This window comes from Anabrus simplex, chromosome 4, assembly GCF_040414725.1.
Source record: "Anabrus simplex isolate iqAnaSimp1 chromosome 4, ASM4041472v1, whole genome shotgun sequence".
In the NCBI taxonomy this organism is placed as follows: domain Eukaryota; kingdom Metazoa; phylum Arthropoda; class Insecta; order Orthoptera; family Tettigoniidae; genus Anabrus; species Anabrus simplex.
Window position 1 is genome coordinate 60,966,602 of NC_090268.1, and position 25,456 is coordinate 60,992,057.

Consider the following 25,456-nt stretch of genomic DNA (forward strand, 5'->3'; position numbering starts at 1 on the left):
TGGGAAACCACGAAGAAACCATCTTCAGAGCTCGCGAATGGAAGCTGATAGCTACGTGACTCAAACCACGCAGCCACTTGCTCGCTGCATTCCTTATACAATTACCTCTTGGCACTATTGCAACTTTAAAATATCGCTCTCTTGATATTGCAGGATTTAACTGACCATGACTGAAAACTAGCTGAGGTAAATAGACCTACACGTCCCTTGAGGTTTATTGATCGTGATACGAAATGCCAGGAGCCTCCGTGGCTCAGGCGGCAGCGCGCCGGCCTCTCACCGCTGGGTTCCGTGGTTCAAATCCCAGTCACTCCACGTGCGATTTGTGCTGGACAAAGCGGAGGCGCGACAGGTTTTTCTCCGGGTACTCCGGTTTTCCCTGTCATTACAGCAATACTCTCCAATATCATCTGCCATTAATTAATCATTGCCCCCGGAGGAGTGCGACAGGCTTCGGCAGCCGGCACATTTCCTATCCTCGCCGCTAGATTGGGGCTTCATTCATTCCATTCCTGACCCGGTCGAATGACTGGAAACAGGCTGTGGATTTTCATTTCATACGAAATGTCACGCAAATTGGAAATTGATGCCTCTTGAAAGAAAATGGAAGTGTTTCATTTGATGTTAAGTCAATTTGGGGTATTAGAGCTCTCTATCCAGCTTTATCTTCACATATTTCCAAATCTAAGCAATTTTCGTACCTACTTCTTAGAATTAGGCCCTGGTTTCGATTAGGAGCCACTGGGAAACATTCCAATTTCTAAGGAGCATAACTATGGCTCCAATTTTTCAAATACGTGGAGGCAAACCATTAATTCGAAGGAATTCCGGAATTATGCAGGAAAATGAGTAGGTAGCTTTCGTCTTCAGTATTAATCTGTATGCTAGTATGTAGTTTTAAAATGACTTAAAATGACTTTCAAATTAATTAAGAATGGTAACTTTCGAGAAAATGTCACTTCTCGCAGAAATGAACGTTTCACTATAAATTTCAATCATGGTAACATGTGCTAAAATTTTAGCTTGTAATCCAATAACATTTCATCCATCACCATCTACAGAGGGGTAGTTGCCATTAATGATTTCTTGCAAAAAAAAAAAAAAATCAGTGAATTCCATTTTTATGTGGTTTGTGTTTTGAAGAAGGGTCAAAGAGGATACTATTTATTACAATTATAACACAATTATTGTTTAGCAATTATGAAATCTCCCCCCAAAATAATAATATTAAATAACAATAATTATTATTAATAAAATTACATGGGAAGAACTAATAATTATTATTTTCAGACCAGAAGGAACGGAATGTTGTTACTTATGATATATTTTGGAAGATGATTCACACATATTAATTTGCCATTGGGGCTTTATCCCATATTGAGTCGGACTTATCGAATACTGTCAGATGCTTTGGAATGTAATTTTGATGCAGATACCGAACTCTCATTTAAATGTTGAGAAATTTTTGAATGTAATATGTTCAACTGCTGGGGAGCTAAACAGAGACTATTCCTGTCAATGAAGTACAGCTGACCAGTAAGACTTCCGACTACACATACGTGCCCACCCCCTTCCACCTGCCCTATCATGCCACCTGCTCAGCGTTCTCACGTATCAGGTGGCCTGGAAGTACTGGCGAGTGCAGAGACCAATGGGAATGCTACATTTTTCTTTAATAATAAGACACGCTGCAAATCTAAAAATCTGAATGCTTTACGATGTCAATTGGTTCAGCCATTCTCTCAAAATTGATGCAACAATCAGCCTAGTGTTTTAAATATATAATAATAATTTTTCTTCACCAATTCCAGACAAATTTGTGTTTTAAAAGTTTGTATAAACGACGTAAAATGAGTTGTGTGTTCCCTCAGATCAGCTGCTGGACATGATGACATTTATATACATCTTTCTACAAACATGTCATTGGTGCCATTCTGCCAATCTTAATACATTTTAAACTAATGTTTGTCTCAAGGAATTTCCCCTAGCGTGTGGAAGAATGCTCTCATTATCCCGATCCCAAATCAGGATGTACCAAGTATTCCTTCAGATTATTGACTCGTTTCTATCCTATAAACCCTGTCCAAAGTGCAAAATGCTTGGTACATGGGAAAATTCTTACATACTTGAATAATTACAGATATTCTTAAATTGACCCTTACCAATCAGGCATCAAGAAAAAACACAGCACCGTGACAGCTCTACTGAAAGTGACAGATGACATGAGATATGCAATGGGCAAGCAATAAGATACAAAAGTTGAAAACTAGAAAAGCGGCTGGAATTGATCAGATTTCTGGGGATATACTAAAGACAATGGGTTGGGATATAGTACCATATCTGAAGTACTTATTTGATTATTGTTTGGTCGGAGGAGCTATACCAGATGAATGGAGAGTTGCTATTGTAGCCCCTGTGTATAAAGGAAAGGGTGATAGGCATAAAGCTGAAAATTACAGGCCAGTAAGTTTGACATGCATTGTATGTAAGCTTTGGGAAGGCATTCTTTCTGATTATATTAGACATGTTTGCGAAATTAATAACTGGTTCGATAGAAGGCAATTCGGTTTTAGGAAAGGTTATTCCACTGAAGCTCAACTTGTAGGATTCCAGCAAGATATAACAGATATCTTGGATTCTGGAGGTCAAATGGACTGTATCGCGATTGACCTGTCTAAAGCATTTGATAGGGTGGATCATGGGAGACTACTGGCAAAAATGAGTGCAATTGGACTAGACAAAAGCGTGACTGAATGGGTTGCTATATTTCTAGAAAATAGATCTCAGAGAATTAGGGTAGGTGAAGCTTTATCTGACCCTGTAATAATTAAGAGGGGAATTCCTCAAGGCAGTATTATTGGACCTTTATGTTTTCTTATATATATAAATGATATGAATAAAGGAGTGGAATCGGAGGTAAGGCTTTTTGCGGATGATGTTATTCTCTATAGAGTGATAAATAAGTTACAAGATTGTGAGCAACTGCAGCATGACCTCGAAAATGTTGTGAGATGGACAGCAGGCAATGGTATGATGATAAACGGGGTTAAAAGTCAGGTTGTGAGTTTCACAAATAGGAAAAGTCCTCTCAGTTTTAATTACTGCGTTGATGGGGTGAAAGTTCCTTTTGGGGATCATTGTAAGTATCTAGGTGTTAATATAAGGAAAGATCTTCATTGGGGTAATCACATAAATGGGATTGTAAATAAAGGGTACAGATCTCTGCACATGGTTATGAGGGTGTTTAGGGGTTGTAGTAAGGATGTAAAGGAGAGGGCATATAAGTCTCTGGTAAGACCCCAACTAGAGTATGGTTCCAGTGTATGGGACCCTCACCAGGATCAAGAACTGGAAAAAATCCAAAGAAAAGCAGCTCGATTTGTTCTGGGTGATTTCCAACAAAAGAGTAGCGTTACAAAAATGTTGCAATGTTTGGGTTGGGAAGAATTGAGAGAAAGAAGAAGAGCTGCTCGACTAAGTGGTATGTATTACAAGTGATGAAAATCATTTTTCGTCCGTATTGAAAGTTTCATAAACTGTATATAGGATAATATTTTTTGTTTATTTCCACCTATTCAATACATTACAAGATGTTGGCATTTACTTTAAAACACTGAATAATGTTGGCATTTACTTTAAAACACTGAATAATGTTTAAAAGTAAATGCCAACATCTTGTAATGTATTGAATAGGTGGAAATAAACAAAAAATATTATCCTATATACAGTTTAAGTGGTATGTTCCGAGCTGTCAGTGGAGAGTTGGCGTGGAATGACATTAGTAGACGAATAAGTTTGAATGGCGTTTATAAAAGTAGGAAAGATCACAATATGAAGATAAAGTTGGAATTCAAGAGGACAAACTGGGGCAAATATTCATTGATAGGAAGGGAAGTTAGGGATTGGAATAACTTACCAAGGGAGACGTTCAATAAATTTCCAATTTCTTTGAAATCATTTAGGAAAAGGCTAGGAAAGTAACAGATAGGGAATCTGCCACCTGGGCGACTGCCCTAAATGCAGATCAGTATTGATTGATTGATTAAATATTTATTGTTTTAGATTTCAGTACTGCATTTGATACTGTTAGTCCAAGGTTACTTCTTTCCAATTTCAGTTCTTTAAGTTTTAGCTGGAAAGCACTGGAGTTTTTCTATTCTTACCTCACAAACTGTCAGGAGTGTTGCTGTAAATAATAATGAATCAACGTGTCAAATAAAAGCTCTTGGTGTCCTACAAGGTTCAGTCCTGGGTTTTCCCCTGTTCACTTTATATGGAAATGATATCATGAGATCAACTAAACACTGCAAGTATCATATTTCTGCTGATGATATGCAAATTTATTATCACACTAGAACCAACAATAAACAAACAAGCAATATGTAACAAAAGTGCTGAACTTGAGCTAATTAATGGCTATGCAATTAGAAACCACCTCAAATTAATAAATAATGTTATTTGCTTTATGTCTCACTAACTACTTTTATTGTTTTCAGAGTCACTGAGGTGCCAGAATTTAGTCCCACAGGAGTTCTTTTATGTCCCAGTAAATCTTCCAACACAAGGCTGACTATTTGAGCACCTTCAAGTACCACGGGACTGAGCTAGGATCGAACTGGCCAAGTTGGGGTCAGAAGGCCAGCGCATCAACTGCCTGAGCCACTCAGCGTGGCCATCTCAAATTAAATCCCCAGTAAAATGCATTACATTATTATCGGTACATCAAAGAATCGGCACAATTTTAAAACAAAATTATATTCTTCCTTCTTTTTTTTTTTGCTAGCTGTTTTACATCGCACCGACACAGATAGGTCTTATGGCGACGATGGGCAGAAAACCATCTTCAGAGCTGCCGATGGTGGGGTTCGAACCTACTATCTCCCGAATACTGGATACTGGCCGCACTTAAGCGACTGCAGCTATTGAGCTTGGTATATATGTATTCTTCCAATAAACTTAAATAATACTGCTGTATTTTATTGTGAACCAGTTACTAACTTTGGGAATTATTATTATGGAAAGTCTAAATTGGTCAAATACATTATATTTGAAAAAGGTGCATTGTGGTTTCCGCCAGTTATAAACTGTTTGGAAATATATATATATATATATATATTTTACAATTTCTTTACGTTGCACCGACAAAGTAGAAATATATTCCCTTGATCACTAAAAATTCAGCTTGCCCAATCATTACTTCTCATCTTCGATTATTGCGGATGTAGTTTTTATTGATATAACAAATGAAATAAACGAAACAATCTCATTCTTTGGTCCCTTATTAGAACACTTGAAAATAGAATCAGCGATATAATAATAGAAAAATTGTGGAACAGTAAGAGTATAATATTAAATGGATTACAGAAATCAAAGAAGATATGAAGGAACTACAAATCACAGTAGAGGATTTAAAAAACAAAACCCACAGAATCAAGACACTCAAAAACATATACCAGACTACAGACCAAGATCAACAGACAAACCATGGGAAGAGTGATTTTAGACGAGGAGAGAAAATCAAGATCCGAGAAAATGATGAAGAGAGAAAATCGAAAAATCCATTGTATAATTGACTAAAGTGGTCCAATGAAGGTTATAAAATGTAAAATTAAAAAAATAAACAAATGAATTAAGTTGAAACCACAATACACTCAAATGCTTTCTTAGATTTGTAATGATTTACAATAGGATGCCAGAGTTTCTTCCTATTACAAACAACTATCTTGGCTATGACTAGACAACAGATACCAGGGGCATAGACAGGGGAGGGAGAATGGAAATTTTACATGGAAAAAAAAAAAAAAAACAGAAAGTGACAATAAACTAAATAAACATCCACAACTGTAGAACCAAACTGAACTGTTGAATCTATTTTCTAAGAAGCCTCAAAAGTTGGATTTTAGATTAAAAATGGAACATATCATTCACTGTAAAACTGTTAACCTTGATCGTATTTTTCCTGTTCTGTATTTTAATGTAAGATTTTCTAGTGTACTGCAACCTGAATATCAACTTAATTCACTTGTATCAGTGTCCTTATAATGACAAGTCTTGCACGCACGCACGCACGCACACACACACACACAGAGAGAGAAGCACCTTTGTGTTCTATCATCATTTTGAAATTATAACCCCCCCTCATTGGCCAATCCTGGCTACACTACTGATGGACGCAAACTACATATATCTACTCTTGTGTACCGGGTGCTTTCAGAAGACATTGCTGCTTACCTCTCCAGCAATTTTCATTGCCTTGGTTCTTTATATCTCCATAATACTTTCTCAGTATCTCTCCTGAAAATACCTATTAAAAAATCACACAAATCAATCATTCACTGTCACTGCATAAGGTTGGTGGAATGCTCTCCCCAAAAACATCAAAGATGCTGCATCAAGAAGTAGATTTAAAACCTCTTGCCAGCAATTCCTTGTTAGTGCTTCCCGTAACATACCTGTATGAGTGGAATGAGCGAATGTGTGCGTGTGAAAATGATGTAAGATTAATGTAAATTTAGAGGAAATATTAAGTTAATACAGTATCTAAAATAAAGTTTACTTCCTGGGCATTAGTAAATTAGTTGAAATCTATTACACTATATCTTCATTCCACCCTTTTTTCTCTCTATGATTTTATTTATTAATGTGTATCAATAATTCAATAAAATTAAAAATAATGTTATTTACCAATTAGAAAAATACTCAGTACATTTACAGTAGTAAATTTTACTTGGTACTGGTGAGATTAGTTGAACTTATTTTAATATTATTATTAGTACTTTTACTTCCTTTTGCATTTTTTGAGTTTCTGTAATGAAGTTAATATTTTTCAAATCAGTACAATGTAGTTCTTCTGTCTAAAACATTGTTGTTATTTGTAGTTCTCAGTATTTTAAGCTTTAGTCAGTTTTAAACTATCTATTTTACAGTATGCAGTGCTATCAGAGGAAGTATGATGAGAAGGTGGAACCATCCCTTGCCTCTTTGCAGACTTCTGGCAAACTTTTCCTCTACAGACTGACGTCTGAAAGAAGATCGCAATGTTGACTCTGAAAGGATTAGTCTCCATCTCCAGAAATCACTGCTATTGAGAAACAATCACAATTGCAACAAAAAAAAAAAAAAAAAAAATTGTAATGAACACTTAAGCATGTTCGTTCAATAATATATGACCAACAGAATTTTTGACCAATAAGTTTTGTCCAGAGCTCATACAGTATGTCCACAAAAGCTGATTTACTTCAGGCTTGTCCCGATGTAATTTTTGTCCAATATCAATGTTTGTCCGATACAATTTCTTTTTTTTTTTTTTTTTTTGCTAGGGGCTTTACGTCGTACCGACACAGATAGGTCTTATGGAGACGATGGGATAGGAAAGGCCTAGGAGTTGGAAGGAAGCGGCCGTGGCCTTAATTAAGGTACAGCCCCAGCATTTGCCTGGTGTGAAAATGGGAAACCACGGAAAACCATGTTCAGGGCTGCCGATAGTGGGATTCGAACCTACTATCTCCCGGATGCAAGCTCACAGCCGCGTGCCTCTACGCGCACGGCCAACTCGCCTGGTGATACAATTTCTGTCAAACATCGATGTTTGTCCCTTCATTAAATTTCCATGGTTTATTCAGTCATCTTTTGTCCATGATCTCTCTACAAACATGACTACTAAAATAATTTTTAATGACCAATAATGTTACTTTTATAACACAGTAGATATAGATCATTATATTTAGAATGTTATTAGAAAATTTAATTACATTAACCACATTCAATGGCTCTAAAGATTGTAATGTCGAAGAGGAATAAGCCACTACTCATGGCTACACTCCCACAACAGAAATCATACAAGACCATACTGGAGTTGTGAAGATAGATCATCATGTGAAGTACCTCACAGGGATCACTGTAAGTATCTATGTGTTATGTGTTAATATAGGAAAGATCTCCATTGGGGTAATCATATAAATAGGATTGTAAATAAAGGTTACAGATCTCTTTATAGATTAGATATCGTCTTTATTGGTGGCGAAGTTAGGGCTCTGGGTCCTTTTGTATACTTAACCACTGTTACAAAATTATATAATAATATTTTCAATGACAATATAAATAAAAATTATATTAATCAGGAAAACATTAACTCTAAAACTAACCATAATACATAACTATAACAAAATCTGACCATTTACAATAAAATTAAGACTAATCTTAATATGTAATAATATGTTATTATAATCTAAATACAATAATATTTGATCATTACAATAGCTCAGAAACTAATTATAATCTAAGAACAACAATAATATGGTTATGGAGGTATTTAGGAATTGTAGTAAGAATGTAAAGGAAAGGGCACATAAGTCACTGGTAATAAAACAATTAGAATACCTATGGTTCCAGTGTATAGGACCCTTGCCAGGATTACCTGATTCAAGAACTGGAAAAAAATCCTAACAAAAGCAGTACAATTTGTTATAGGTGATTTCTGACCAAAAATAGAAGTGGTATGACAAAGTGGTATGCTCTGAATTGAGAGTGGAGAAAAGGTGTGGAATGACATTAGTAGATGAACAAGGCTGAGCAGAGTTTTTAAAAGTAGGAAAGATTGCAATATGAAGATAAAGTTGGAATTCAAGAGGACAAATTGGGTAAATAATTATTTCTAGCAAAAGGATTTAGGGAGAGATATATGATAAATTTTCAAATTCTTTGAAATTATTGAAGAAAACACTAGGTAAACAACTGATAGGGAATCTCACACTTAATCAACTGCCCTAACTGCAGACCAGTGATGACTGAAGGCACATAATGAATGTGGATATGGACAATCTCATCACCTACACATGCTATCTGATTGAACATCCCCATCCATAAGAAGGAGCAAAGATGTTAGCAAAAGTTGTTCAAATTAAAAAAAGCACTGCAAGAGGTTCTCCTAATATGAATCCTAGCAAGATTCATCGCATATGCGTAACGAGAAAGCACTGGTAAAATTACCTGAAAGGAATGCTCTAAAATGGTTTATAAACCTGGAACAAAATAGGATGAGACCTCGCCCTTTAAAAAAAAATACAATTTGCTTTACGTTGAACCAACACAGAAAGGTCCTATGGTGACGATGGGGCAGGAAAGCACTAGGAGTGGGAAGGAAGTGACCATGGCCTTATTTAAGGTACAGTCCCAGCATTTGCCTGATGTGAAAATGGGAAACCATGGAAAACCATCTTCAGGGCTGACAACAATGGGGTTTGAACCCACTATCTCCTGAACGCAAGCCAACAGCTACATGACCCAAACCACGCAGAGACCTCCCATTCCCGCTAATTTAGAGGATATAAAAATACTTCATCCGTATGCAATGGCTAAATCAGATGACCCATTTCTTCTCCATGATAGGCCTAGTGGTAATAACAATCCTAATATGATTCTAATATATTCTGCTATGAACAACATGAAATTACTTGCAGGGAGTGAAATAATATCCTCCATGGAACCTTCAGCCCACAGCTCCTCCTCCTCCTACCTCTTCCCCCACTGCACTTCAAAAATAGCTCGCCACAGACGAGGGAGGGTACACAGTGTATCTCCAACAGGACTGCAGGAAGCAAGCCCATAATGACTCGAGGGAGTAAGTCTCAAAACTAATATTTATTACCTTTCATTCACATTTGACATGGCATTCTCCAATACTATTATTTCTTCAGACACCACATATCCACTGTACTTCAATGCAATAGGTATAATCTGACTTTCTACAATTTACATCCATACAAGCCATAAACAACCAATCACAAGGTCCAAAGATGTTCCTTTTTAGCCAAACTATACACGAATGTTATAAGCTATAAATGTCATTTTTGTTCCGTAATGAAGGGCAATTATAAGAAATAAATTGACAAGAGGGTCCACCTTTTCTTTACAATATATCAAGTAATATCATAAAATGTTTCTGTACTTAAATATCACAGTTCAATGTTGTCATAATAAAATAGGGTCATTGAAACTTGCTAACACCAGCTGATCACATATGAGATACAAGTACAGAAAACTCCCTCTAGTTCGACCACCTCGCAACCGGACCTGAAAAGCCATACATCTAATTTTTGATCTGACCGGACCCTAGGCCGCACTAACCGACAATATGCTATAAATACCAATATTTAGCTTAAATGAAATACAGTACACAAATAAAAAAAACAATTATAAGGCAAGTAGTGTTAATATGTCTTTACAAGTGTACTCACTGCACTGCATTGATCATATCCAACGGTTTAAAAATAAGTAAAAATTTCTCCCATGCTCGACTAACTTGGGTGCAATTATCAATGTCTTTCCTGGCTACAATAAATTTTCCTAACTCAAATCTTTCCTTTACTTCCTTAATAAGAAAAAACTAAATTGCCTCCATAGAAAGGTGTTTCCTAACGATAACCTTTTTATTAGTTCTAGAACTAATAATCCTCAGCTTGCTGAAGAAGGTGTCTTTGGTGCTACAGACATTGTGACATATATGTTGCATCTTCTTTGTTGTTTAGTAAGAGAGACTTTTTTAGCAATTTAGCCAATTTTAGCAGTATACTGCAGGACTTGTTCCTAGAATATGATGTAATAATACTGACTGAAGTAAGTCTGACGACAAAAACCTGATCAACGCCAATCCTATACTCCATTCACAGCTATGCAGAACAGTGGCCAACAGGACGCCCAAAATGAGGTGTATTGCTTTTATTGAGTCAAAAAAAAAGAAGTGCCATTTGAAGAAATTCACAAAACAAGCAATATACTATGAGTAAAAGCTATGGACAGAACATTTAGAGGGGTATAACTTCAGCTGGACCTACACGAAATGGACATTATAGCACATCAGCATAGCAAAATAAACAGTACCAAAAACTAAGCACCTAACAATCAGGCATGTTCATTTCAGCTGTTTGTACTGCTTACTAAAGGCCTGCATTCCCCGTTCGTGGTCAGTTGAGCAAGGGTAGTCATGTAGTTAAGTCCTACTTGGCTACAGTAGGTGACCTGTATGACTGCTTGGCGCTAGACTGCCTGAGTGAACGCACCACATTCGGTCCGACTGATTCACATTTGCAGTGAACATGGAACAGAAGTCAAAAGACACGGCGAAAATAAAGCTTGAGAGGAAGGAATATGGAGTGTCTGAATACTACTTAGGAGGAGGAGGAGGAGGAGGAGGGGGAGGAGGAGGAGGAGAAGGAGGAACAGCTGCGAATGGTCGTTGTCTAAAATGTGTCCAGCAAATACAGTGCCGCATGATATCAAACAAAACACTACACAAAAGTGCATCAAAATTTGTGCAACAGATCATCTTCTCTTTATGGCAGTTTCAGGAACTGAATTCCAAGATCTGTGTCAAGAACATGTTAAAAGTTGGTACAGATTATGGATGAACAAGCATTGCTGATTTATTCCCCCCCACCCACTGACACAGAATAATTCACAAAATATCAAAGTGCAAGCCGCCAAAATATGAGCTAAAATGTCGCCTTAAATTGTGAAAGCTAATGTTCAGTGTCAACTAACGTGACAAGTTAATCACACAATTAGAGTGTTTAGAGTAAGTTAGGTTCGTAGTAATTACAGTACTTTCAACTCTAAAGATTACATATTTCATTATAATATTTGCATGTATGAAACATTTTATAGGCAGCAACTCCCCCTTTTCTTGCTCTTTTCAAGCTTGATCGTTGTAACTTTGTTCATACTGTTCGTAGACTCATCAGCAGCCTTAGCTCTGACTACATGCTGCTAGCCAACCCGCTCAACGTCGAATAAAATGTGGTAGACCCCATGAGGGTCAATGAACGTGAGCGAATGAACTGGATAGTTTGCAGACTTCTACTGCTTAACCAGGCAGGGAAGGAGCGGGGAGTACTGTATTAGAGCAAGCAAGTCATTTCAACCCTGGGTAGGACAGGAATTCCTGTCCTGGCAAAGACAAAATGCGACTGCTTGGTATATTTATAGCTAGCGGAGCATAAAGGCGAGTGTGATTGTACTCCTCACAAAAATAAAGAAAATATTGAGCATTCTGTGCAATCATTACAACAATTGATGAGTTTCATCGTTTCAATCATTATTCAATCAATATAGGAAGTGTGCTCATTTTTTGAAGTAAAATAAAACACCCTTTCCATTAAAATTTATTAAAATACATTGTGGTCTCACATTGTACTATAAATCAGAAGCGACCCATGCACTATTCATTATCTTCTTACAAATATTGCACTGATCATATCCAGCAGGTTTAAAACAAAGTTTCTTCAGCAATACAGTAAAAATTTATCCCATGTTCGACTAACTTGGGCGATATTATCAATATCTTTCTTGATTACAATTAATTCTCCTAACTCGAATTTTTCCTTAACTTCCTTAAACTTCCCCATTATCTTCTGTCCATACACACAACCCACACAAATTACTGGTTGAGTGCACCTTTTTTAAATTTTTATTTACAACATAAAACTTCCCTCTATTTCACTAGATAGAACAGTCAAGACCAGGACTACCAAGACTTGACTGTACTGCCTGGTTTGAAGAGTAGTGGGGGTAGTTGCAGTGCTAGACATTACTGCCTCCCCTCCCAGCAGGAGTGTAGGTGGTTGCTGGTTGCCATGTGAGGGGAGGCAAACAGTGGTGCAGGTGTTATTGTTTTACGAGGAAGTACAACTACCTTGATTTATGAGTTTCATTTCCATATTGACAGATTACAAATGTAAGGCGGAAATCCTTTCTTATCTGTACATGCAGAAGTACAACTAGGCAACAATCCTCTTTTAACACTAATCAGAGAGTCTAGCTCCACGGCTAAATTGTTAGCGTACTCGCCTTTGGTTATAGGGCTCCCGGGTTCGATTCCCGGCAGGGTCGGGAATTTTAACCATGATTGGGTTAATTTCGCTGACACGGGGACTGGGTGTGCGCGTGTCGTCTTCATCATTATTTCATCCTCATCATGACGCGCAGATCGCACACAGGCGTCAAATCAAAAGACCTGCATCTGGCGAGCTGAACTTGTCTTCGGATACTCCCAGCACTAAAGGTCATACACCATTTATTTACTATTCAGAGAGAGAAAAATAAAGGGGTCTGACATTTCAAAAATGAAGGATATCGCCCAAAGAAAGATGAGGGCCATGAAGGGTGTGAAAATGAAAGGCCTCACAACCCAATACCATTGTACTGTATGTATGTTGGGTATTCAGCCTAAGGCTGGTTGCATCCTCAACAGCTGTCATAGATGACCTAGGCATCACTGAAGAGGCGTACTAGGGAAATGAGGAGTGAGGTAATTTCCTATTGCTTTCCTCACCAATACCATTGGAGTCGGAAAAGAATAAGAGTTGACGAAAGTAGGTCGGATAGGATAGATGAAAGTGAGGAACCTGGCACAAGTATGTGGTAGCAATGCTAGGACTCAGCTAAGGGCACTATTGTTGCCAACCCACACTCCCCTAGGACCAAAAAGGCAAGAAGGAGTAAGGGAAAAAGGTTTCTTGCTACTAAATGACAAAGAAGATGCAACATATATATTTAACAATGTCTGCAGTACCATAGATATCGTCTTCAGCAAGCTGAGGAATATTAGTTCTAGAACCAATAAGGTTGTTGTTAGGAAACAAGGAAACACCTTCCTATGGATGCAACTTTAGTTTTGCACACAAGTCCATAAAGTGCAGAAGAAAAAAAAGTAGAGCCCACTATCTTCTGAATGCAAGCTCACAGCTACGCGACCCTAATCACATAGACAATTTGCTCAGTCATGTACATCTACCCCTGGGGAAAACTGACAGCTTCCATAATATCTTCTTACCTTAAGCACTTCAGTGCTTGTAATGTTAAGGCTGTCCTTTAATTAAGGTCACAACTGCTTCCTTCCCATTCCTAGCCCTTTCCCATTCTTGTACCACTGAAAACCTTTGATGTGTTAGAGCGACATTAAATCACCAGCAAAAAAGAAAAAATGTATGCAGTCTTGATAGACTTCCAAAAGGCATGAACAGAATCCAAATATAAGATAAGCTGCTCGTTATAGGGGCCAAGCCCTACATAATGAGACTAGATGAAAACATTCTAGCATGGAATTATATCACAGTGAATGATAACATAAGTTCCAAGCCCTATACTTCAGACAGTGGGTGTTTTACAAGGAGATCCTATTAGCCCTTTACTGTTTAATATTGCAACACATGACGTAGTGCGAGCAATGAAAAGAGAGCAAGTCAAAATATATATTTATGCTGATAATATGGCCTTAGTCTTCCCAAAGAGCGAGAACTTCCAAGAAACCTTAGGGCAAATTTAGAGAATGGGGAAAGGAAAATGACCTCTCAAACAACAAACACAAGGCGATGATAATGGTGTGTTTTTTCTTTTTTGCTAGTGGCTTTACGTCACATCGACACAGATAGGTCTTATGGCGACGATGGGATAGGAAAGGCCTAGGAGTTGGAAGGAAGCGGCCAAGACCTTAATTAGGATACAGCCCCAGCATTTGCCTGGTGTGAAAATGGGAAACCACGGAAAACCACCTTCAGGGTTGCCAACAGTGGGATTCGAAGCCACTATCTTCCGGATGCAAGCTCACAGCCATGCGCCCCTGTCTGCACCGCCAACTCGCCCAGTGATAATGGTGTTCAAGAAAGGGGAAGACCATTTAAGCAAGAAAGCATTAAATTGAACAAAAAAACTTGAATCAGTGATGGTCTTCAAACATCTCGGCATAACTAATGTGATTTATATCCCATGTAATAACACTGCAATCATGTGGAAATGCTTTTGCAGCCCACTTATGAGAAAGATCGATAGCAGCTACTGTAGCAATGAAGGACATACTTCGACTAAACCAGGAAACACTTCACAGTCAAGTTAATGCCAATAGCAACATACGGCTTACAGCTAACTTAGGAATACTTCACAATAGATTTGATCAATCAATCAATCAATCAATCAATCAATCAATCAACTGCATTTAGGGCTGTCCACCAGGTGGCAGATTCCCGATCAATTGTTTACCTAGCTTTTTCTTAAATGTCTTCAAAGAACTTGGAAATTTATCAAACATTTCCCTTGATAATTTATTAGGGACCTTACTCCTCGCCCTGTAAATTAGTATTTGCCCCAATCTGCCTCTTAAGTTCAAATATGAAGATAAAGTTGGAATTATTTGAAAAAGCTAGAACAAGTGAAGGCAACATACTGGAAGAGAATCTTGTACGGTATCAAAATACATGACTTCAAGACTAATTTATGAATTGATTAGGCAGGCATCAATTTTTGAAAATGAGACAAAGTCTCTCATATGCATTGGCACTGCCGGTGGCTCCAAGTAGCCTACGCAGTGGCCTCCACGGTATGCACTAGCCATGCGTCTTGGTAGGTGTGCTATTTACCAACTGATGAGCACAATTTAGTACAAAAGGGAGAAATGCTGGCAACCAGGAATGAGTTAACTGGAAAATTTATAATGTCCAATAATGGACCAACTATACTGGGGTATTCTTTCAGGCCTACATCAAAGATATGAGGTATCAGCTGATGCCATCAACCACCCCTTAGTATAATGCTTTACTGGAGGAGTTATGAAAAACAAAAAAGAATCTCATCCTGCTTTATGCAACTGAAGATATGACCACCAAAGAATGGACAAACTCTAACTTTGAGTTAAGACAAACTGTCACACAATTTGCGATACATGGATTTCATCATAAAGTATGCTTATAAAAGAAATAACATGACCTAGAACCTGACTGCATTGTTCATAGTGTGGGAGTCAGTACAGTACCATTCAGTGACATGTACAAAGAGAACAATATCGAACATACAATTGTGCAGTGAATAACAAAGTGTAGAAATAATAAATATTTTGTGCTTTTCTTATTATTAAATTAACTATATTTGTAGATTCATTTTTGGTACTAATAAACAAGATTAGTGCAGTAACATTTTTTCCACTTGATTTTATTTTGGTATCTCTTGCTGGACTAAAAATTACCAAGGCCAGATTTTAATGGACAAAATTAGTCTAGACAAATGTTTTTAGGAGCCATAAAATAAATCTGGATAACCAAACTTTGTTAATACAACACAATGCATGCAACAGAAGATAGAGGAGGCACTCTCAAGACCAAAACAGAAACTGTATGCTATTTTTATGGATTTCTCCAAAGCATTTGATACCATTAACAGAATAACATCATATAAAAATTGGAGCATCATATATGACATCAACAATATCTATACAATCTCCTTAGGAGCATTCTAAATGAAAATTACATTGAATTTCTAGATCAGGACCCATAAGGTAGATGATAGGATTAATAGGGAGACCCCCTTAGTCCCCTTTTATACGTAACAGCCACAGCAGACATCACACTTTTGATCTTGGAAAGGGTCAAGATTTATATCTACATGGATGATATAGTGATAACCTCAACTTCATCAAAAGATCTCCAGGCATCTTTCAATCAGCTAGCAGAATGGGCAGACGAGAATGAGTTGCAAATAAATGGAGCAAAGACTGTATCCATTACATTCAGAAGGGGCAGAAAACCAATAGTATTTACACACAAGAAAAAACCTCTAGCCACTGTGACACACATTAAAGACAGAATCACTGTTGCCATTAGAGCTATGAATGATATATATCAACTGAGGAAATTATCTCTACAAGCTGCGATGCAGCTTTTCCAGGTTAAAGTGTCCCCAGTCACCACATATGGACCATAAAATATCTGGCAGCATCTCAAAAAAACTCATCTGAAAGAACCTGAGAAAGTAAAGGTATCCTCAAAAAAGTACTATGCATGTCCAATTTCCCACCGTTTCGCCTGGTATCTATCCTGGTGAGGGAACAATTCTATGTCGAGCAGCTGAGGTCAAGCTATGTGGAGATACTGAAAGAAATGAACAATAAAAGAACAGAAATAGGGGATGATTTATTTGCAACTGACATAATGATACTAGAAGACTGGAAAGGACCAAATTTCGAGCTAAGGTATATGATGACCAGATTTGCAGTGCAATATCTGGCAGCATCTCACAAAAATTCATCTGAAAGAACTTGAGAAAGTAAAGGCAATTTTACTCAAAAAAAGTACTACGCATGTCCAATTTCCCACCGTCTTGCCTCGTATCTATCCTGACAAGAGAACAATTCTATGTCGAGCAGCTGAGGTCAAGCTATGTGGAGATACTGAAAGAAATGAATAATACAAGAACAGAAATATGGAATGATTTCTTTGCAACTGACACAATGATACTAGAAGGCTGGAAAGGACCAATTTCGAGCTAAGGTATATGATGACCAGATTTGCAGTGCATGGTTTTCACCACCAGATCTACAGCACAGCGAGGTAGGCCCTACTGCTTGCCATGTACAGAATGTAAATTATGTAGAGAGTGGTGCAACAGATATCATGTAATGTGGCATTGTACCATTGACACAGTTTTGCACTTCAAATATCTAAAATGTCTGTGTGCTTTTCTGTTTCAAAGGAACAAAGAGCTTCAAACCCAAATCTGAAATGAAGAATATTTGTAATTCTGTGCGATTATATAAGTTACTATATACATTATATTTTCTATGGCCATTGGCTGCATTAAGTATTATCCGCGCACTTTTTAGTGATAGATTTTTGTACTCGTTGGAGAAGTAAGAAGGGTTCCGTTAATACTGCCAACTGAATGGAAATGAAATCTGAATTGAATCGATAATATGATCGATCGAAATGAATTTTATAAACCTTTATTATTTTAAGCAAACAACTGTGTCACACACACACAATATTTAATACTATATAACATTTCCCGTTGCCAAACGTGTTCCTAGCATGAATTCTATAGTTTGGCTCTGCTGTGTAAACAACAACAGTACGAGTACTTAAAGTGTACGCCAGATGGCGCACAGCGATGATAAGCGATTCTTAGTTTGTGTTTCAAAGGTTGCCAATACGAATCTCGAAGATAACCAAAGTCGACCGCTTCAGCACTAGGGTGTAAATCTATCACTATAAAGTGCGCAGATAATATACTCTATCTAAGAGGCAATTCAGGAATCTCAGAAGTGTAGGGTGAATAAATCCTACTTATCCTGAAATAATATCTATGTAGTTAAGTGTAAGAGAGGGCCAGGAGCCCTAACTTCGCAAGGACCATAAAGATTTTGTCTATCTATCTATCTATATATAATCATTCTTTCATAGAACAATTGTTCATTCACAATTTTACATATCTTCATCATGAACAACTGCTTCATCCCAGGGTCCATATATGTTGTCTTTATAACTTTGCCATCTTAAAAATAAGTATGGACATAAAAGAGTGATGAATGTTATAACACAGGCAAATAAAACTGCCATAGTAATTGATACAGTATACAAAGCATAGAGGACTACCATTACTACAGCAGTCAGCAATAAGAGAGAATTCTTAATTCTTGCTAACAGCAGAGGTAGCAGAGCAAAACATTCCACAGTTATAGTCAACAGAACAAATGCATGGAATGCAGAAGCTAAACGTGAAGCTAAGCATATAGAACCAAATATTGCTGCATTAAGAGAAAGAGCGCTTGAAACAATTCCAGCTGGAACCCCATAGTCAAAAAAGACTATATGAATGATCATCATAAGTGTCGACATAGCAAATATAGTATCAGTACTGATTGTATCTGTTAAAGTCTTAAGAATTGGTGAGAGAACATAACCAAATACCAAAAATATTAAGACAGTTCGTAAATCCTTCACAAGAGTAGAATAATAACTGTCGCTTGTACCTAAAATACGATGAATTATATATCCCAGAGCTGTTATAATACTGCTTTGGAATAAAACAGTTTCTGGATTGATCCATTCGTTGTACAAATACACAAACACTACAGCAAATAAGACAACTGTACAAATTTCTTGCGTAACCAATCCAGCACCAAGAACAGCACATCGAAATGAGACATTTTCGACGTTAACATTTTTCCTTAACTCATCCAGGAAAGTAACATCCGTATAATTGTCTGGATATCCTTCATTCTCGTACAAGTTCTTTTTCCACTTTTTCATCTTGAAGTTCTTTTAAATATATATCGACAGAAGTTTGAACAATTACCTAGTTACCCTATACCTATCAGTTTCAAATGGTATTTCACAATGTGCTCTGCATTTACGCTAATCCACATCTCTTTTATATCATCTCTCAGTCCACACACGTATCATCACTTATTCTCTTTGCGTATCATCACCGCCGACAGCACTTCCAGTTCGCTTACTTGTCGATGTTTTACTTGACGCTTCAGTTGCCATGGTTACCCGAAGCTCACTTTTTTCTTTTTGCTCAGAATGAGAAACAGTAAGAAATAAATTAATCTAATGTTTAATTTCTTCTTAATTATATTTTATTTGTTTTCTATAAAATCAATAAACATTTTACCCGTAACTTAAGTGTGTTCATTCTTTCCTTCCCAGATATGATAAAATTAATTCTGAAAACATCAACACGAGTTTTTGAGCTTTGACCAACTTTTGACGTTTGCTACGTGGATTCGTGCGTGGAACTTGACTTGAACTTCCGTGACAGAAGACCGAGGTCTAATCGAATCTTGAAGACAATTCACTCTCGTTAGTAATTTGGAATACGGATAAGTAGGTAAATAATAATTAATTAGTTAATTTGGTTTATGGTGTGTTATTCTACGAGGATGTGATTAGACGTAGAAAAACAATTTCACAATTCAAACAAATTTTATTTGACTGGAACGTAATATATTTGCCTCAACCCACGTTTAACTTAGTAGGGCATATTTCGTGTACATCATGATCTTTTAAAGTTAGCGTATTTCTATATGATTTGGTCTTTGATTACTTATTACCGGTTCTGTTAATGTACAGTTTTGTGAAGCAGGTCACTGTCCCGTTGAATTTCACTTGGAGAAAGTCTGTTAACCTATACTGTGTTTGAAGACCACGACACATATAACAGGCAGGTGAAACCTAAGAAGTTAATATTGTAGTGAATTATTATGCATGTACTTTATCTCACAAATGATAACAGTTTTTATTGTATCAATTCCTTTGAATGTATAAATCCCGGAGTCAATTATGCTACCTTGGAGATTTTTCTTTTAGTGTTTGATGTACATTTCATTGGACACCATAGGGCTAAGAAGGATTTTTAATTATTTTTCCGACTTTTATGTTTCTAATTCAGTGAGATATGTAGAATTTGCAACTGTTCTGGTTAATTCCGAGTATCTTCTCAAAATTTGAGTCTTAAACGGAAGGAGTCATTTTTTATTAACCTACAGTGAAATCTCGAGCATTTCTGTAAGTTGTACAATCATTTCTCCTTTGGCTCATTCGTAGCTGCTTGCGTTGTTTGGGGCACGGAGCTTTCAGCTTACATTTGGGAGATAGTGGGTTCTAATGCCACTGTCGGCAGCCCTGAAAGTGGTTTTCTATGGTTTCCCATTTTCACATCAGACAAATGCTGGAACTGTACCTTAATTGAGGCCATGACCGCTTCCTTCCTGCTCCTAACTCCTCTATCCTATCGTCGCCATAAGACCTATGTGTGTCATTGCGATGTAAAGCAAATTGAAAAAGAAAAATCATTCCTAGCTCTTTTCACTGTTGGTCTTCGTTATTTTCGTGAAGTATATTGTTATCCTCTTTGTGTTGCTGCATGATGTACTCAGAAGAGAGATTACATTACACTAGTTAACCGAGTGTTTGGCTATGCGGTTTGGGTCACATAGCTGTCAGCTTTCATTCGGGAGATAGTTGGTTCGAACCCCACTGCCAACAGCCCTGAAGATTGCTTGTCATGCCCGGTAAATGCTGGGGCTGCACCTTATTTAAGGCCACAATTGCTTTCTTTCCAGTCCTAGCCCTTTCTTATCCCATAAGACCTTTTTGTGTCAGTGTGACGTAAAACAAATTGTAAAAATATTTTGGTGAAGGTCTGTCTGAAAACCTTCGTTACTGGAAACTGTTGTGTTACCTTACCTATGATACTACGTTATGGACTATTAGTAAAATAAATTTTAGCTGGTGTATACAGGTATGAGAGGTATACAGCTGTGTGTAGTCTTCTCTTCTTATGGTACTCTACTATAAAGTTATTTTTAGAACTACTGCACACACTGTTTTGTTATTTATGGCACTTCACCTTCTTCTCCCCTTCCACCATTCCTCTTTTCATCATTTTGTCAGAGTTCAGGTTTCTTCTTCTTGCACTCCCCGTTATTAGATTGATCCACCTTGTTCGAGGGTGCCTCGTCGCTCTCTTTCCCTCAAACTTAATCTCTATCTTTTGTTTTGGTACCTCTCCTCCATCCTCTTTACATGTCCAAACCATCTTAGTTTATTCCTATCAATTCTCTCACTTTCTATTCCAACCTCCTTTTCTTAATATCTTCATTTCTCACCCTGTCTTTCCTATCATACTTCTTAGGTATTTCATTTTACTTGCTTGAATTCTACTCTCCTCCATACTTGTCATTGTCCAGGTCTCAGCCGCATAGGTCAGTATTGGGTGCATAATATTACTTGCGCAACTTTTAGTGATATTGGGTGTTATGGGGGTGAGTAGTATGGAAGGAGCTCTCCCGGTTCCGGTAATACTACCAACTGAATGGAAATTAAATTTGAATTGATTCGATAATATGATCGATCGATATGAATTTTCTAAATCTTTATTATCTTAAGCCAATGACTGTGTCACACACACATTATATAACATTTCTCGATCGAATCTTGTTCCTAGCATAAATTCTATAGTTTGGCTTTGCTGTGTAAACGGTACTAGCATGTATATTGTACGCCAGATGTCTCACAGTGATGCATAAGCGATTCATATTTTTCAAAGGTTGTCAATACGAATCTCGAAGATATACCGAGGTCTACCGATTCAGCACTAGGGAGCCCATGTATCGCTAAAAGTTGCGCGAGTAATACATTGTGTATATTATCTTTTTACACATCGTTGGTACTTCCTTTTTCCAGGCAAGGTTTCTTACACTCTGGTAGAATGTATTGCCCTTTTTCACCCTCTTGCTATGTCCAGCCTTGTATTCTGGATTAATTCACTCCCTAGGTACCAGTATTTGAAATTGTGGATAATTTCAAGGATTTGATCACCAATTTTCACAATGCCTTTTCCTTATCTTTCTCCTCTAGATACAAAGGTTTTGCCGAAAGTTTTTAGCAGCGCATAAACTGTAATTCTGAGGACAATAGGATTGTTTTCATTTGAAAGAGCGATGTTTTTCGACCTTGGAACATGCGCGCGCAACCCCTCCTAGCGGTAGTTCCTCCACAGTGAGGGAAGAAAGCACAGGCAGTGCTGAGTCAGACACAGTGCAAGATGGATCTGTTGCGGCGCATTTTTCGAGCAATGATGGAAGAATGCCATTCTTCTTTGCTGCGCGTTTTTGGTGAGGCTGCCCCTTCCAGAGCCACAGTTGGAAATTGGTTTCGCGAGGTTTCAAGGGGTCGGCAGTCAATTGAAGATGAACCTCGTCCCGGTCGCCCAGCAACAGCTGTGACTCAAGAAAACATTGATACTGTGAGGGAAATGATCAAAGCAGATTCACATCTTACATTTTGTGACATTGAAGGGACCTTAAATATTGGGTCAAGAGCAGTGCAAACCATCGTTCATGATTATTTAGGCCTTACCAAGGGATGTGCCCGTTGGGTGCCACATTCCCTGACAGAAAGCCAAAAGGAGGAGAGAGTGGACTGCTGTCATTTCATACTAGAAAAATTCAATGGAGGGCAGTCCGAAGACACCTACAATATTGTCACAGGTGATGAAACATGGGGGTACCATTATGACCCTGAAACGAAGAGACAGTCTTCTGTGTGGTGCTTTCCAGGGGAGGAACAACCCACAAAAGTTCGACAAAGTCGGAGCTCTGGAAAGAAGATGGTGGCAACTTTTTTAAAATGAAAATGGGGCATCTCACCTCTGTGACCTTGGACACACATCGTACAGTCGATGCTGAATGGTATGTGAATGACTGTCTTCCCAAAGTCCTTGCCACTTGGAGGTCACAGCACCCAAAGTCTGCTGCATCCCGTTAATGCATCTGCACACAGGGCTGCCAGAACAATGGAAGTATGCAGTACACAGATAAAATTGTAGTTTTATGTATTACTATTTGTAGCCAATTTTGTGGTCTGGGGAGTGAACAGCAAAGAAGTAATTGATTTAGTTGAAATAATATATTCAAAGTTTTCATTCTAAATCTCTCATTTCTATTACAGCCTTTCTCACGTCTTCATTTATCAGTCTGCCTTTTCTTGTCTTTCCTATCATACAGTACTTCTTAGGCATTTCATTTTACTGGCTTGAATTCTACTCTCCTCCCTACTTGTCATAGGTCAGTATTATTGCATAATACATTTTGTACATTATCTCTTTACACTTCCTTGATAATTCCTTATTCCACACAAGGTTTCCAATCTGGTAGAATGCATTGCCCTGTTGCACCCCCTTTGCTAATCTCCAAATCCAGCCTTTTATTCTGCATTAATTCACTTCCTAGGTATTTGAAACCGTTAACAATTTCAAGGTTTTGACCACCAATTTACACAATGCCTTTCCTGTATCTTTCTCCTCTTGATATTGCCATGCTCTTGCTTTTCTCTGCACTGATTTTCATACCATACTGTTTAATTTTCATGTTCAGTGCATCAAGTTGTTCTTGTACTTCTTTGCCATTTGTTCCCCTGCAAATAGTAATAACTTAATCTCCCTATTTCCATATGCTTCCTTTGTCTCCTTTACAATTTTGTCCTTAAGAGGCTGGCCACCAGCTCAGTAGTTGTTGTAACATGGGTCAAAAGTTTGTAAGAGTTTTTATAAGGAAACGGAACAAGGTAAAATTATTTTGTTTTTATAGCGCACGGTAGTCTGTGATACACAAAGCATTTCAAAAAGAAATGCAAATGTACTTATAAAATGGTAGTTAAAATAACGAATCTCCATATAAAATTGAGCTCTGAACTGCGGTTTTCCTAAACTTGTTTTAAGTCAAGATGGTGTTCAAATTAGAAGCAAACTATACCGTAGGGAAGTTGATATTTTTCTCTAAGGGGCTACTTTAACATACTTTAAAATTAGGGATTCTTTATATATTTAATCGTGATTTTAATAAAGCTCTGCTTATTGACTTACGAGTGTCAGCCGAATTCTAGTGCTGGTAGTTCAACCAGTTTCTGTCAGATGCCGCAGCGTCACAAAGTCTTGTCCTTGAAGAGGGATGATGACAGATTAGCTCTTACTCATGCAGGGATGTGGTGAGATCTTCAGCTGCTATCAGTCACTTCCTCACCCTTGCTTCATAACAAGCGGCAGTGGACACGCTCACAATACTTTGATACTCGCTAGTTGTGGTATGACCTTTAAATAGCACGTTATTGCATCCGGGAGATAGTAGGTTCGAATCCCACTATCGGCAGCCCTGAAAATGGTTTTCCGTGGTTTCCCATTTTCACACCAGGCAAATGCTGGGGCTGTACCTTAATTAAGGCCACGGCCGCTTCCTTCCAACTCCTAGGCCTTTCCTATCCCATCGTCGCCATAAGACCTCTCTGTGTCGGTGCGACGTAAAGCCCCTAGCAAAAAAATAGCACGTTATATTTTGTTGTGTTTTATTATACCGTGGCACTATGATTAGTGGAATTTTTAATCCACTGTCAGCATCCCTGAAGATGGTTTTCCGCGGTTTCCCATTTTCACACCAGGCAAATGCTGGGGCTGTACCTTAATTAAGGCCGCGGTCGCTTCCAACTCCTAGGTCTTTCCTATCCCATCGTCGCTATAAGACCTATCTGTGTCGGTGCGACGTAAAACTAGTAGGAAAAAAATTAACATTAATCGACCTTATTCTTTAAAACACGCCGAAAAATATGAGAATAAGTCAATTAACTTATTTTTATTGGTAATTGTAGGTTGGAGGTGAATCGTCAGTTCGAATAAGCTACAACATATCTCACTAAAAGAATGGCTAAATGGCGTAACGTTACAGAAAGAAATGCAGTAATGGTTGAGAATCTGCATACTGAATAGTAGTTGCTACTAATGTTTCTAATCTCTGTGTGTATAAATTTATAAAACTATTTTAAGGTTTACTGGAATAAGAATAAAAATGGAATTAATTGCTATAAATATATGTTGTTCCTCTTTCACTTGTAGCCTAACGGGCAATTGCAGTTCTAGATACTTAAAACTGGGGGGGGGGGGGGGGGGGGGGGGTGCTGTTAGGAATTGAAAGTCTTTGTAACAGAATTCAAAAGAAAAGTAACCTTGTTTATAAAAATACAATGGGCAACATTAGCACAACCATTAACATGTTTATTTCAAATATATTATATCTGTAAATTGTCAATTTCTTTATTAATCAAGGAATTTTAAAATAATAATTTCACTAAAACGGAGCACTCTC

At 37.6% G+C, this 25,456-nt stretch overlaps 2 protein-coding genes across 4 annotated transcripts in view; one reads left to right on the forward strand and one right to left on the reverse strand.

The window, feature by feature from the left end:
* Positions 1–17,933: 17,933 nt before the first annotated feature.
* PIG-C (phosphatidylinositol glycan anchor biosynthesis class C) lies at positions 17,934–19,110 on the reverse strand. Its single transcript, XM_067146208.2, has one exon. The coding sequence runs from the start codon at positions 19,065–19,067 to the stop codon at positions 18,240–18,242; it is 828 nt and encodes a 275-aa protein (XP_067002309.2). The 5' UTR covers positions 19,068–19,110; the 3' UTR covers positions 17,934–18,239.
* A 392-nt stretch (positions 19,111–19,502) lies between these two features.
* Positions 19,503–25,456, forward strand: part of LOC136871616 (leucine-rich repeat-containing protein 59) — a 101,649-nt gene continuing 95,695 nt past the window's right edge. The window contains exon 1 of one of the 3 annotated variants that reach the window (XM_067145079.2): positions 19,503–19,650. The gene's annotated coding sequence lies outside the window, so the exon portion shown is untranslated. Of the gene's footprint in view, positions 19,651–19,910; positions 19,984–25,456 lie in introns of those variants that run through there. The other 2 variants (XM_067145080.2, XM_067145081.2) reach the window with 2 other exon arrangements.

Bases quoted from the DNA above. Each gene is read 5' to 3' on its own strand.
- PIG-C (XM_067146208.2), bottom strand. From the start codon at position 19,067: ATGAAAAAGTGGAAAAAGAACTTGTACGAGAATGAAGGATATCCAGAC.